This window comes from Panthera uncia, assembly GCF_023721935.1.
Source record: "Panthera uncia isolate 11264 chromosome A1 unlocalized genomic scaffold, Puncia_PCG_1.0 HiC_scaffold_16, whole genome shotgun sequence".
Lineage (NCBI taxonomy): Eukaryota > Metazoa > Chordata > Mammalia > Carnivora > Felidae > Panthera > Panthera uncia.
In genome coordinates, this window is record NW_026057576.1 from 68,371,888 (window position 1) to 68,385,851 (window position 13,964).

At 50.9% G+C, this 13,964-nt stretch overlaps 1 protein-coding gene across 1 annotated transcript; it reads right to left on the reverse strand.

Moving 5' to 3' along the window:
• Positions 1-340: 340 nt before the first annotated feature.
• ZIC5 (Zic family member 5) lies at positions 341-6,577 on the reverse strand. The gene is made up of 2 exons (XM_049647524.1): positions 5,107-6,577; positions 341-784 (listed from the first exon to the last, which is right to left on the reverse strand). The coding sequence occupies exons 1-2, from the start codon at positions 6,560-6,562 to the stop codon at positions 342-344; spliced, it is 1,899 nt and encodes a 632-aa protein (XP_049503481.1). The 5' UTR covers positions 6,563-6,577; the 3' UTR covers position 341.
• Between the last annotated feature and the right edge of the window lie 7,387 nt (positions 6,578-13,964).

Sequence of the window (13,964 nt, forward strand, 5' to 3'; positions counted from 1 at the left end):
ATTTCCAAATATACATATATTGAGTCAGCAGTGTGTATATCCATTAACCCTTGGTACATTTTGCTCCTAGCCCTGTTCCCCTGTAACCTACAAGTCCAGCTTGGTTGGGTTTTGTTTGTTTGTTTGTTTGTTTGTTTTCTAAGAAAAAAAAAAAAAGCCCAAATATCTTAATTAAATTAATTAAATGTACAAACACCATAGGGTTTCATACTGAATAAATAGGGCTAATTAGACCCGGTGGCAAGTCTGAGTCAAGGGTTTGTCTCAGGCTCGGCATTGTCTCAGGTTAGGATATGGTCCAAGGACTCCCACTTATTACTTATTATTATTACTAGTAAATTCTAATGTATCGTCCGCGGGACTTCAGAGTTCCCATACATCTCTTCATCTTCAGACTCGGAAGTGGTTCCGTTGCTGGAAGGTGTGTGAAGGTGGCTGGGGGCTCCACTGGCCTGGCAAACATACCACTCATTGAGGTTGGTCACCTGAGGAGACAGAGTGCTAGAACGACTCCTGGTTGGGTCCAGCACAGGGGACAAGGGGGCACCCACTGGAGTCCCCACTGAGGAGTAACCAAGGGCTCCTGGAGAAGGTGGTGGGGACTTGCAGTGAATCTTCATGTGCTTCCTCAGAGAGCTGGGGTGAGTGTAGGACTTGTCACAGCCTCGGATCTTGCAGTAGTAAGGCTTGTCGCTCGTGTGGACATGGGAATGTTTCTTCCGATCGCTGCTATTGGCAAATTTCCTGTCACAGCCATCAAATTCACATTTGAAAGGCTTTTCCCCTGCAACAAAACAGAGGGCAGGTCAACAATTGCTTTTCAGAGACCCCTCACCTGAGAGAGAGAAATCTTGGAACAGAAATGAGGATGCATTTTCCCATTCTCTCGAAGAGCAACCCCAGCCTGGTTTCTATTCCTAATTCCTACGTTCCAGAAGGCAACAGGGAAGGGACACTGGGCCTGTGAGTGGCTAGATGTCAGTCCCTGCAGTACCAGAGGGTTCAGGGAGACGATGGCTAGACCATGATCCAGGATGTAACACCAAAATCCAACAAGGACCCAGATACCCTGTCCTCACTGCCCTCAAGGTCTGTACCTGCAAGGATACAAGCAGATCCCCTGTCAATATAAATGCTAATAAAATGATTCTTCCAAAGCCACAGCTTGGGGGAAGGATATAAAAAAAAGAGAAAAGTAAGCACATTACACTAAATTAAAAGTGAAGTGGGGGAGGTGCCATGCAATTATAATAACGGCATTTTGTTTCAGAGCGTCCCCAGGATTCCACCGATGGGAAAGGAAATAAGGCAAAACCCCGTTCTCTTTAGAAACAAAGGCACCTGTGAAACACACAGTCCCATCACTAGATTTCATATAAGCCTGGATGGGCAGAGGCGAGGCTGTTGGCCTCTTCTTTCTCCCAGCTTTCCTCACAACTTGCAGGGCAATTAGGAGCCTTTGGAACAGAACCTCGGAAACGTGAATAAAGACCACAAGCTGCAACCAGAACTTAGCTTGTACCTGATGCCCCACGGAAACATATTCTGACAGCCTTCTACCCCACTTAATAGTCAGAAAAGGGACTGTTTACCACAGTCTTTGGCCCATCGTCCCTTTAAGCTGCTCTAACCACCCCAGGAGCACAATGCCTTTAAACACAAGGCCCTAGTTCAGGGAGTGGACATGTTAATAACACAACTAGAAATTCAGCCACAACACCTCGGTATTAAAAAGCAAAAAAGGAAGACAGCAGGTAGCAGTAGGAATTTTCCTTCTCACCTAAGTATCTATGAACTTGATGTATTTGAGTCATAATTGAACCAGTCATCTCATACATACTATTGTTTAATAATATCTCCCTCATATTTAAATGATTTTTAAAAATTAAGTTGAGTTTCTCTACTGAATTTCAGGACCTACTCTGGTGGCTCACTAGGTATGGCTTCTTCCTTGGTTTTGGATACGTTTCTCAAAAAGCAACTATTTAAGACAGTTTAGTGTACATAAATTTTTGTGGTGAATTTTCATATACAACTATTTCAGTGTAGTTTTTTTTCTTTTTCTTTTTAATCTCACCAATGACAAAGGCTTGGATGCCAGAGTGTGTTAACACATCTGAAAGTATTCAGATGCCTGGACTACAACTTCCCCTACCTCTAAATACTGTCTAAAAATGAAATTAAATATTATTCAAATACACTTCCTACACTGATCTATAGAGGGGAAAACACAACATAACACAACAACAAAATAGTTAATCACTTTTCATAAAAATATCAGTTATCTATCCTGATCTGAGTTTTACTTTTAAGTTGGAGATAATTCTAATTTAATACAGCATTATTTAAAAATTTATAATGGGCCTTCCTTCCATAGGGAGGCTTGAGTGGTTTTATTCACCCTATGCAAATGTGCAGTGTCGTTTGGAGTTGCTCCTGTCCTCGCTAAGGATCCCGGATTGTGAAGAATACAGTAGCTCTAAGCACTGCTGGTCCCACCACTGACCACGATGAAGAGAAACAATTACGCCCAGAGAAGGGAGATATGGAATGGGGTGGGGGGTGGGGGGAGTAGAAAAGTAGGGATTAAGGTAATATTAAGGACGAAAATAGAAGGAAAAAATAAGTAAAGGTGAAAGAATTGCTTGTTTTATTCAGGGGGCCTAGGCGGGGAACAGTGAGCAAATTCCAGCTAACTGGAAAGGGTGAGAAACCCCAGTGTTTACATTTCAGATTCCGACAGAGGAGTCAATCAGAATCTAACTACTTGCAGAATCTGAGAGAGTAAAGGAGGCTACGTGAGCTGCTCTCTGTTCTACCAGTTCCCTCTCCCAGAGAACTCGAGTCTGGCCCAAAGGAAGGTTATAAACCGAATGGGGGTGGGGATGGGAGGAACGTGGGTCAGGAAATGGGCCTTCGGGAGTGGCCGGGGGATTATTCCCTTTGATCAATCTGTTCCGGGATTCCAAATAACCCCCAAAAGGGAGAGCGCCGTGGTAGGGAGGGGGTTCCGGAATGGTCCCTGTCCGCACCCAATGCTCAACTGCTAAGCGGCCTAAGGACCGCCAAAACCCCCTGGCACCGGTTTGAGCACTAACATGAGGCCCCGGTACCCCTCCCTGAAGGCCTCGGCGAGAACCACTCCGCCACCCGCAGCCGGGCAGGAAACACAACGCTGAGCACGCCGTGAAACCAGAAAACACTACTGCCCAGGGGCCCGCAGTGCTCGGGATCTCCGCCCCCGCCGTGCGCGCGCGCGCACGCCCCTCTCCCCCTGGACTGCCGTCGGAGGGAGCCGCGACCCGTGGCAGCTTCCGCGCCAGCAAGTTCCAGTTCCTTGCTCCACGGGGGAAGAAACTATCCTCAGGTCCGGCGGCGGAGAAGGAAAGGTCCACTCTCTCTCCGAGGCCTGCAAAGGCGGGAAAGGCCCAAGGCCGCAGGTTCTGCTTTCAGGGTGCCCATAGGGGACGGGGTTGGGGGCGGCTTCACCTCCCGCGCCCCGCGAGCCCCCTTTACGGTTCCAGGCCCCTGTCCTGGCGGCAAGTGCCAGGCACAGGGGCAAACAGCTGGCTAAGCGGGCCAGGGAGTTTTTCCGAGAGCCTCGTGGGAAGTTTCCTTTTGGAAAATTCCTTAGGGTGGACCATCTCGATTAGAAAAGCAGGGGGCTGGCCAACGGAGTTCCCGGAAAGATGTGCTCCCAGCCCAGCATCGGTGCACAGGAGGCCTATCAGGTGATGGCCGGGAGGAGCCAGGCCCCGGGCCCAGCCCCAGGCCACCCTGGCCCGGCTTGCACGCAGAACCCCCTGATGCCCCGGGCTCCGGCTGTTGGCCAGGCGTTGGGCCCACGCGCGGCGGCTGCCTCCTTGCCGCCCAGCGCCGATAAATCAGCCAAGTAATTACTAAATGTAAACTCCAGTTACTTAAGTGTCCTCCGAGGGGTAATATTGTCTATCCCTATAAATCCCGACTGCTCGCGCTCATCAGCGCTTCCGCCCAACGCGCTAGTACGTTCGATGGAGGCACACGACCCACAGTAAACACCCCACCGCCCCACGCCGCAGCCGCCTTTGGGATGGGAGGGGTCCCCACAGCGCTGGGGGCTTCCCTCAAGTTCTTACGGGGGGGAAGGTACCAAGGACCGCAGGAGACTGCAGCTCACCCTGCCCTCCTCCAAATAGAATCCTCTTTGAAAGGACAAAGCCAAGTTCTCTAGCACCTTGCAGGGTATGTGTGATACAATGTGTGTGACAGCTGTATGATACTGTATGGGTATGTATGAAGGTGTGTAAATGGGGAAGTGTGCGTATGTGAGGGTGTATGTGGAAGATAAGCGTGTCAGGGCATATGGGTGTTCCAGCTACCAGGAAGTGTGGGGGGGGAGGGTAGTATGTGAGATACGGGTGTGTGAAGTTGTGTGCTGTGTGCACGTGAAGATGTATGTGTGGGAAACGTGAGTGTGTGTGTGGGGGGGAGGGGGTCTTCAGGGCCCCAAGGGCGCATTTCTATGGCATTTTGCACCACGCCCCGGAGGGACAGGACCCCTCCCCTCCTGGAAGGGCCACATTGAGCTGGGCCTGGTCGCCTCAATATCGGAGTAAATCCCACGTGCCCCCTCGCACGCCCGCGCTTCGGAGCACGGTGCGGGCTCTGCCACCAGGTGGGGAGGGAAGAGCCACCAGGGCGGCTCCAGCTCCGGTCCCCCTTCCCCATCGCCCTCCCCAAGTTCCCGGGGCCGGGCGAATGGGGGCTGCCGACCGTCCTGGGCTCCTTCCTGCTCCGACTGCTGCTGCTTCTGTTCCGGGGCGGCGGCGGCGGCGGCGTCTGGAGCGCGTTGCCGGTCCCGGCGGAGGGGCTGCGAGCGCGCTGGAGACTCCACCGTGTGGGAACCCAGCGCGGGGCCTGTGTGTGCTATCGAATTACTTATTCATAGAAAAAAAGGGGGGGAGAGAAAAAAAAGAAGTCACATGTCCGGGTTATACGTATGCGAAGAGAAGCAGCAGAAGGAGGGAAAAATTAAGGCGAGCAGGAGGAGGAAGAGAAGCAGCGGCGGAAGCGGCGGCGGCGCGGGAGGCGGCGGCGGCGGCGCGGCCGGGGACAGACACCCACCTGTATGAGTGCGCTTGTGGATCTTGAGGTTTTCCGAGCGCGCGAAGACCTTGCCGCAGCCCGGGAACGGGCAGGGAAAGGGCTTCTCGCCCGTGTGCACGCGGATGTGGTTGATGAGCTTGTATTTGGCCTTGAAGGGCTTGCCCTCGCGCGGACAGTCCTCCCAGAAGCAGACGTGGTTGCTTTGCTCTGGGCCGCCCACGTGCTCCACCGTGACGTGGTTCACCAGCTCGTGCATGGTGCCGAAAGTTTTGGAGCAGGGCTTGGCGCCGCCGGCCGGGGGCGGTGGCGGTGGCGGCCCGGCCAGCTCCTCGGGGTCGATCCACTTGCAGATGAGCTCCTGCTTGATTGGCTGCCGCATGTAGCGCAGGAAGGCCCCGGCCGCCCCTGGGAGGTGGGGGTGGTGCTGGTGCGGGTGCTGCGCGGGCGCCGGCGGCGGCGGCGGCGGCGCCGGTGGCGGCGCGTGGTGCTGCAGGTGGGGCCCCGGTCCGGCTGCCGCGGCAGCAGCAGCCGCCGCCAGGTTCAGGTTTAAGTTCACGGCTCCGTAGCCGTGCAGGGCGGCGGCTGCAGCGGCCGCCACCGCCCCGTAGTGCGCATCCCCGGAGCGCGGCGCGAAGGGCGGCTCGGTACGTCCGTACAGCTCAGCCGCCGCGGCTGCCGCTGCCGCCGCCAGCCCCAAGCGCATCTGGCCGTTGAGCGGGTGCGGGTGGCCGCCGGGGGCTCCCGGAGCGTCGTGCAGCGCGGGGAAGAGCGCCGGGCCCCCGCCGCTGCTACCGTCCGGGCCCGCGTAGGTGCCGCTGGCCGAGATGAACATGCCAGCCGAGTGAGGAGGCGGGGCCGAGTGCTGGGGGGAGCCTGTGCCAGACCGCTGCTCCCCTCCAAGAGGGACCCCGTGCATGGCCGCCGCGGGGGCCGTGGCGGAAAGGTCCCTCCGGAGGACGAAGTCCCTGCTGTGGCCTTTGCCGCTGCTGCCGCCGCCGCCACTGTCGGTGGCGGTGTAGCCCGAGAGGGCAGGAGGAGGGGGAGGGGGAGGAGGAGGGGGTGAAGGGGAGGGAGGAAGAGGAGGGGCTGGGGGCGGGGGCGCGGAGGGCTGCGCGCGGCCGCTGCCCCCGTCACCGGGGTAGGTGCTGGCGCCGGGGTGCGCGACCGAGGCTGCAGCGCGGGCGGCGGCCGCCGGCGCCTCGGGATGTGCCGGGAGCGCCTTTGAGGGAGGGCTGAGGCCGAGCGCGCTCGCCTGGGCCATGTGCTCGGGTCCGAGCGGAGTGATGGCCACGCCGGGGTCAGAGCTCAGGTCCCGAGGGCGGAGGTGCGTGGCTGTGGCTCGGAGTTGGGAGTGGGCGGGCGGGCTGGCCAGCGCCGGGAAGCCTGTCATATTCTGAAGCGGCCTGGCCTGAGCCGTTGCCAAATCCGCTAATCTCAGCGCTGGCGGGTTCCTCTTGCTCAAAGGGGGCTCCATCAGAACTACACAATCAGACCCATAGACCCTCACTGGGGGGACTTTTTTTCCCTCTGCCCACCTTCAAAAACATGTATATATTAGGCTCTCTTTAACTTCTTTGTCCTGGCCTCCTAACTCTGCGTATTCCTGTTCCCACTCTGTCCTCCAGCGATTGGCAGAGAGAACACATTTGAGCTGCACAGTGGGACCGAGATTTTGGAAATGGCATGGGTGGGATTGGAGGGAACATCGTGATTGACAGCAGCCAAGACTGCCGGATTGGCTCCCATTCAGGCCCTCGGCCCAGCGGGGATCCGCCCCCGTGCTCGCAGCATCCTTCGCTTTCGCTTCGCGCCCCCTCCTCCCCTGGAGCCCTACGTCCCCGCCTTCCAGGGGATGCCCAAGTTGCACTTGCAGAAAGTTTGTGCCGGGCCTGCGCGCGCAGCGCCCAGCGTTCCCATGACGCGCCTTTCGGAGAGCGTGCGCCGGCACGCGGCCGCAGGGCGCAGGGTGGGTAAGGGCTGAGGACCACCCCCCCCCCACCCCGGGACAAAGGGGGTTGGGGGAGAGCCCCCAACTTCAAAAACCTCCGCCTGACCGCACGCAGCGACTCCCCCAGCAGCATCCAAACACTTTCTACCTCCTCCGTTGGAAGAGCCCTGGGCTGCTCTCCGGAAGAGGAAGGTGAACCGTGTGCCGGTCGTCATACTTGTAGAGGTGATGCTAGAAACTTCTTATTTGGGAAGGACATCCAGTCTGCCGGGCGCTCAAGTAGAGCGCAGAATGAGGGAAGATATTAAAGTCTTATTGGTTGCAAAACAACTTAAGTGATTTGGCTCCGCAAGACACCAGGTGAAGTCAAAATAAATCTTTCCCGAAAAGGAACCGTTTACCTCGACTTCTTAGCTCATGCAGTCCTTTTCAACGTGGTTCAAAGGAGTTAGCTTGAAGTGTAATCTCACTGATCGTCAGTTCTAGATCTGCCAGTTCCAATTAGATGTACGGGGGTGGGGGTGAGGCAACACCCGGCAGCGATTCTAACTTTTGACTTTCTGAGATACAGTGGCAGGGCAGGCCAAACAGCAGCTCTCCAGAGGGAAGCGGCTAAATAAACAATATCCTTCACGCAGAATTCCTCTTTTCGGCCCAGAGAGTACTCCTTATGTGCGCCTCAGTTTCTTTGAAAGGGCCATAAATTAAAACTGATCCAATAAAATGAATATTTTAAAATCAAGCAATACCTTTGCTATGTATTTACTATTAGAATAATCTCTTACCTTGTCATTGTTTTCTAATATACTGACCTAGGAGGCGAGATGTCTTATTTGAAAACTGTAAACTGGCCTTAAGGGGGGGGGGGGGGGAGCGAGTCCCATCCTTTTCAAAGGATTTGTTATCAAATCACTTGACAAAAAGAGATAGGTTCCTGCATCATTTTGGGGGGAGTAGAGAAATGTGGCATCCCCAAATTTCAGGGTTATTGCTGCCCAAAAGTGTCACGTCAGCTCTTAAAAAGAAAGCATCTTAAGATTTTGTGATGTTCCAAGGTGTTCAAAAACTGAAGTCAGGGTTTTTAATTTTTATTTTGTTGCCTTGCATAAAATTGTTTTTTAAAAAAGTGTTATTGACTAAAATGTGAATTTTTTTCTTGGGGGGAGGTACAAAAAACAAGTTACCAGCTTGATTCATTTGCAGTCCAAGTAAAAATAGACTGCATAAAGACATCATCTTAATGGTCCCGAGAGATGGTCCGGGGAAGTTGTAAGAAATATTTTCAAAAGAACTGATTCGATGGCCCCATTTACATCGGTGTGAGCAATTTTTAACAGGCAACCTCACTGTAAGCCTTGGGAATGTCATTCCTCTTAGAAAACTGACAAGCAAACAAAGAAAACACTACAATCAAATTTCAAATAGTTTTTTTTCTTTCGGCTTCAATGAAGTTCAAATACGGGGAAATAAGAAAGGCATGAGTGCAAACACAATGAAAAAAATTAGTAAACAACAGCGACAAAAATCCGCATCTGCGTTTGGAGAGGATGAGTCCTTTCACAATTTTCCTTTCAAAGACTCAAAACGTCTCAAGCCAACCAGGCAAAAGTGGAGAACGGACTGCCATCTCTGTGGATGGGTAATGGGGAAAGCATCATATTTGGAATTGTCACTACTGTCTTAACCCATTCTCAGGACATTTCAAATGAGTTTCCTTTATTTGAATTTCTTGGCAATGAGCATCACTACTTCCATAATGGCAGCATTGCATTCAGTCCTGCAGGTTATAAGTAAAAACAAACCAAAAAATGAACGAATAAAGAAAGAAGAACATAAGCACAACCTACCTTTTAATATGGACTATTGAGCATTTTTATTGTGCAATAAAATGAGTACCTCCACCCCCTTCAAAATAGCTTTTCCTCAAAATTATAACTGCTTTGTTTTATTGAATTGCTGAAATTTAATGGTTTAATGGGTGAAGGCATGAAGGAAAGGCTGTAAAAATGTGAATAATGGTGCAGCAGAGCCGTGCGGAATCTGGAACCCGCCTCCTTGTACAACTCTTGTTAAACACAGCATGATATGTATCTGTCATCGATTTAATATGTCTTAATTCAAATATAGCTCCCTGATCAATTTCTTTTTATGGAAGCCTTAAAAAAGAAAAGACTTTCTTAGGAAATAATAGAGATTTGGATGATGATTAGAAAGAAAGATATTTAAGTACGCTTAATGAATATTTGCAAATTTATGGCCAAACCCAGACTCTAAAAAGATAATTGACTCAGGTAAATCGACTTGAGATGCTAATTCTTAAAAGAAAGAACTGGGAGCAAAATTTCAATCAACACCAATAAGGCGCCAATAAACTGCCTGCCAATTAAACCTGAGAATAGGCCTAGCTAGATGGTCACCAGGAAGGCTCACAGTGGATTTCCCGGATTGCCTTTCTTTATAAAAGAGCTTTTTATTTTGTAGACGCGCTTTTTGTTATTGTGATGACCCGCCTGACCCCAGGTGTGCTGTTTCTTTTTCAAGCCGTTTGGGAGCCAAATCAACCCCCCTTAAACCTCCCGAGTTTCTAAGGACCCAATAACTGTGTAACACTTACTAAATAAACACCAGCAATTTCTAGGGCGCTGAAGAAAATAATAATAATGGTGTTGTTGTGTTTTGTTTTAAACTGGGGGGTATAGAAGTCGTTATGCCAGTTTCCGTCGGTGGATTCAGCCCCATATTTCTGCGGTGGTGATGGTTGTCAGGGCCGACTCTAAAACTCATGCCCTTGTCTGCGCTTTTGCAGTGGAGATGCTTGTATGGAGACAGCAGCAACGTGGCCATCTATGGAAATGCCCTTTCTGGGGTCAACAGGTGCTCCTGGGGAGCATAGATTTTCAGACTTCCCCTGTTGCACCCCGAATCCCAACCTTCTCCCAGAGCCAAACAAAGGCATGAGGAGGCTGAGGAGGTACAGAAAATGCCGAGCTGGCCCGAACCCGGCAGCACCGCCGCGCTCAGCTGCCTTGAGGCAATAGGACCCGGTCGCGAAGATGCCTAGGCTGGCGCTTATGGCTACCCGCTGCGCAAAAGGGGGAGGGGGGCTGTGACTGAGGCTCCCCGGCGCCCTCCGCTCGTCACTGAGCACAGCCAAGTTTCCTTGTGATGGGTGTGGGCGATTAATAAACTTAAAGGAAGTGAATTGGACATTTCCTGGCTTTTGAGCCTTTGTTTGATTGTTTCTGCAGGCGGGGGGAGGGGGAAAGCTAGGGACGGTGAGGTGGACAAGAAAGGATCTGGGGGACCCACCGAGTAGCCTTTCATTGCCCTTGCAATTGCTTTACCGCTCGCCAGCCCCGCGTGGTTTCAGCGAGGAAGTCCTCCTTGCTGAAGGACAGGGTGCCCGCCGGGTTTGGAGCGCCTAGTGCCATTTGGGCCGCACCAGAGCCAGGTTCAAGGGTGAACAGGGTGCCCCGAGTTACTCCGGGGTTCAGAACACTTTTGGAGCCCAGCCCAAGGGCGCCAGTAGGTGCTCAACCGGGAGGAGGAGGGTTACGCCAGCAGATACTGAAGGAAGTGGAGAAGGAGTACACTCAGACCTCTCTAAAGCCCGCGCAAGGTGGGCAAAGGGACCCACAAAGGTTCCTTTTCATTGAGCTTTGTCATGCCCGAAGTGATGAGGACTTTGGGTTCAAGGCTTTTCTCAAATCAGGCTGGCTAGGCGTCTAGGCAGTGAGGTACCCTGCCACCTCTCTCGCCCCCAAGCTTGGCTTGCACTGGGCAGGTACCAGATCCCCACACTTCCGCCTTCACCACTCCAGATCTAACCCCGTGTGAGCTGCCAGCCAGCCCTGGGGGGTTGGGTGCTCCCAAGAGCTGGGCAATTTTCAGCCCTCTGAGCGTCCCTCCCAAGGTTGCCTCTCCTTCCCGCCCTTCTGAGCTCACCCTGATTCCTCAGGCTTCACGGTTACCAGCCGGACTAAGAGTAACCTAAAAATGTGCTTCTTGCTAAAGTTTATGATCCCTGTTCCATGTACATGGGCTTAATGATGAGAATTCTTTTTTTTTTTTTTTTTTTTTTTTTTAGCCACAAGATTGGGACTTTGTAGGCGTGACTGAAACGTTGGATTTGGGGGTTGTTTATTTTGGATAGTCAAGAATGGGACCCATCCCATGGTCTACCTGACCTTGGTGCTTAAAAGCCCTTCAAAAATTATGGCTCTCTTTACTTCCCCATTACTAAAAAATAACTTGAGTAAAATTGGCCTGTCATCAAATATTCTCATTTGGTTATCAATCATTTTTACCCTCAGAGATGGGGGTTGTAGGAGAATGGCCTTTGACCCACATATGACCATTAGGATTGGTAATTTCTTGGGAAATGACTAATTGTTGTGCTTTAAAATACACTTAGAAGGTCAAAGCAGGAACCACAAAACTCTCTTATGTGTTCACAGTCCATATAACCACCCAATATTTATTTATATTGGATCCCAGATGTGCTTCTCCCCCCCCCCCTCATTCTTTATCTTTCAGGATGTTTTTGGATGAGAGGTAAAGGAGAGGCAGAGGTTGTGTGGGGTTTCTTTTTAATCTCAGATTTTGTGGGCACTTTCTGCCATTCCACACCCCTTCCAATACCTATACTTCAATATTTGAAGAAGCCATGGAGGCAAATCAAATACTGACACGTTGACGGATTTACTTGTGTAAGCAATATGGTTGACATATGGCATTGTTATTTATGAATGACAGCATAAATTGTATTACAAAGTCTATTGCAATAATACTGCAGTTTATTGGAAAACTGCTCTCCTGTCACCAGTATTCAGCCTCCCTGGATGTGGTTCATTTGGGAGCCCCAAGGATACCGGTCCTCAAAATAATTAAACACATTCATGTACGCTAATGCCTCCTGTTTGGGGTGTGTTTTTCTTTTGCTTTGTTTTGCAGTAGAAACACCTCCCATCAGGAAAGAGGGGACAAAGTCAGGACAATTAGTTCTCTTCCTTTTGCAAAACCACAACGACTGTCAGATAGAAATGGCGACTTGTTTTTTCTTTCTGAGTCCCTAATGACAAATAGACAAACATTTGCATCCCTATCACTAAACTGCCAGGGAGCATATATTTTATATAGAGAGTTTTTATAAGCCCAGTTACAGAACAGTAAATTTTAACTGTAGAAAGAAGTTCTTTTAGCAGACTGGAGAGGGCCTTATCCTATGGTACCTCCCCACCTCCACTCAACCTCCCCCTTCTTAAAAAATGGTATTTAAAAGTTACAACATTGGCTGAGATTTTCATGATTTCCACTTCTTTCACATTGCAGATTCTCTCTCTCTCTCTCTCTCTCTCTCTCTCTCTCTCTCTCTTTACATTACACTTCTCTGAAGCTCTGACAAAGAACTTTTGTTCTAGGTGGGTTTCACAGAGGGGGCTCCCCCACCACACATGTGGTCCTTCATGGGTCAGGGGTCGCCCAGCCCAGGAGTGTCTGAGAGGACTGAATCAAAGGTGCCCTGCAACTTAATATCCTGTTGATGATCTTGTTGAATTTATGAGTCTGTGATACTGAGGATGCTGCTAAAATCCTCTTTTTTTTTTTTTTTTTTGGCCTGGTGTATATAGACAGCTGATTCCACATTTGTTTCTCTCATCTTTACCCCCTTCCCACCCCTTTCCTTAAGAGGAAATTAAAATTTTGAATGGTATGGACACGGAGTATTTATGTTTTCCAATTTAAAGGTCAGTTTTGTTTGCTTGTTTGTTTTTGGCTTCTCCTGGCTGGCAAGATATACCTTTGTGTGTGTGTGTGTGTGTGTGTGTGTGTGTGAGAGAGAGTATGTTGTATTGTGTACATACACATTGTTTTTATGTATGTGTGCACACAAAATACTGGTCATGCTACAAAAGAAGTCAGTCAACCGTTCACAGAGGCCCACAAACCACAACGAGGTGCTCAGCGAATGAGTGCCCGGGTGTTTGATGGGATTTGCCGTTTTTGAAGACAAATTCTCTATGGCAGGGGAGAATGGACGCCAGACCCTCCATGGGCCGGCCGTCCGGGACCATCCACATGAAGCAAAGCCCCAACTCTGTCCAGCCCCAGGCACCCACCCCGCGGGGGGGTGGGGGGGGAACGATGAGATCGTCAAAGAACAATTTTGGAGAACTTACAAACGGGGAACATGTTTGCCCGATGGAAACAGTTGTGGATCCCGGGGGTCTGACACAGCCAAGGCGGGCCCTTCCTGAAACCTGTTGAAAAACTGATCACTTACAAGGTACAGAACGCAGCCTAGCCGCTTTTTTCCCTTCCGCCAAGGAACCCAAATCTACTTTTGAGGCAATGACTCTGAAAGCCTTTGCAGTTTTTTTCCCCCCTTGCTTTCTTGCTCTTCTTTTTCTTCCTTAAAAAAAAAAAAAAAAATAATAATAATAAAAGAATAGTGTGTTATGAGGGAAAGGGGCTTTGCGGTTTGTAGAGAAATAAAGCACTTCTAAGAGGGTATGGCGACATGACTTTGAACTTGGCTCCGCTCCTCTGTGTCCTGCAGAGAGAGAACTGGAGCCGGGAAAGAATAGTCAGGAGGGCCCAGCCCGCGGGCTCTCCGGCGGGAATTAAGGAGTCTGCCCCACCACCCGGTTGCACGCGGCCCCCGGAATTTACCGAGAGCCAGCGCCCAGCCGCGCCAGCCCGAACCGCAGGCGCTGCAAAAAGGGAATCAAAGCGAAGGTAGAGAATGGGGCAATGAGGAGAGGGACCGAGGAGTGGGGAGGAGGCGAGAAAGTGGGAAAGGAGGAAAACTTGAAGTCTGATGGCTGGAGAAAAGGAGGGAAGGGAGGTTTTTAGATGTGCAGGACTGCAATTCTCATGCTCAATCTCTAAGAAAATATTTTATTTTGTAAATATTTTTGGAGTAAGC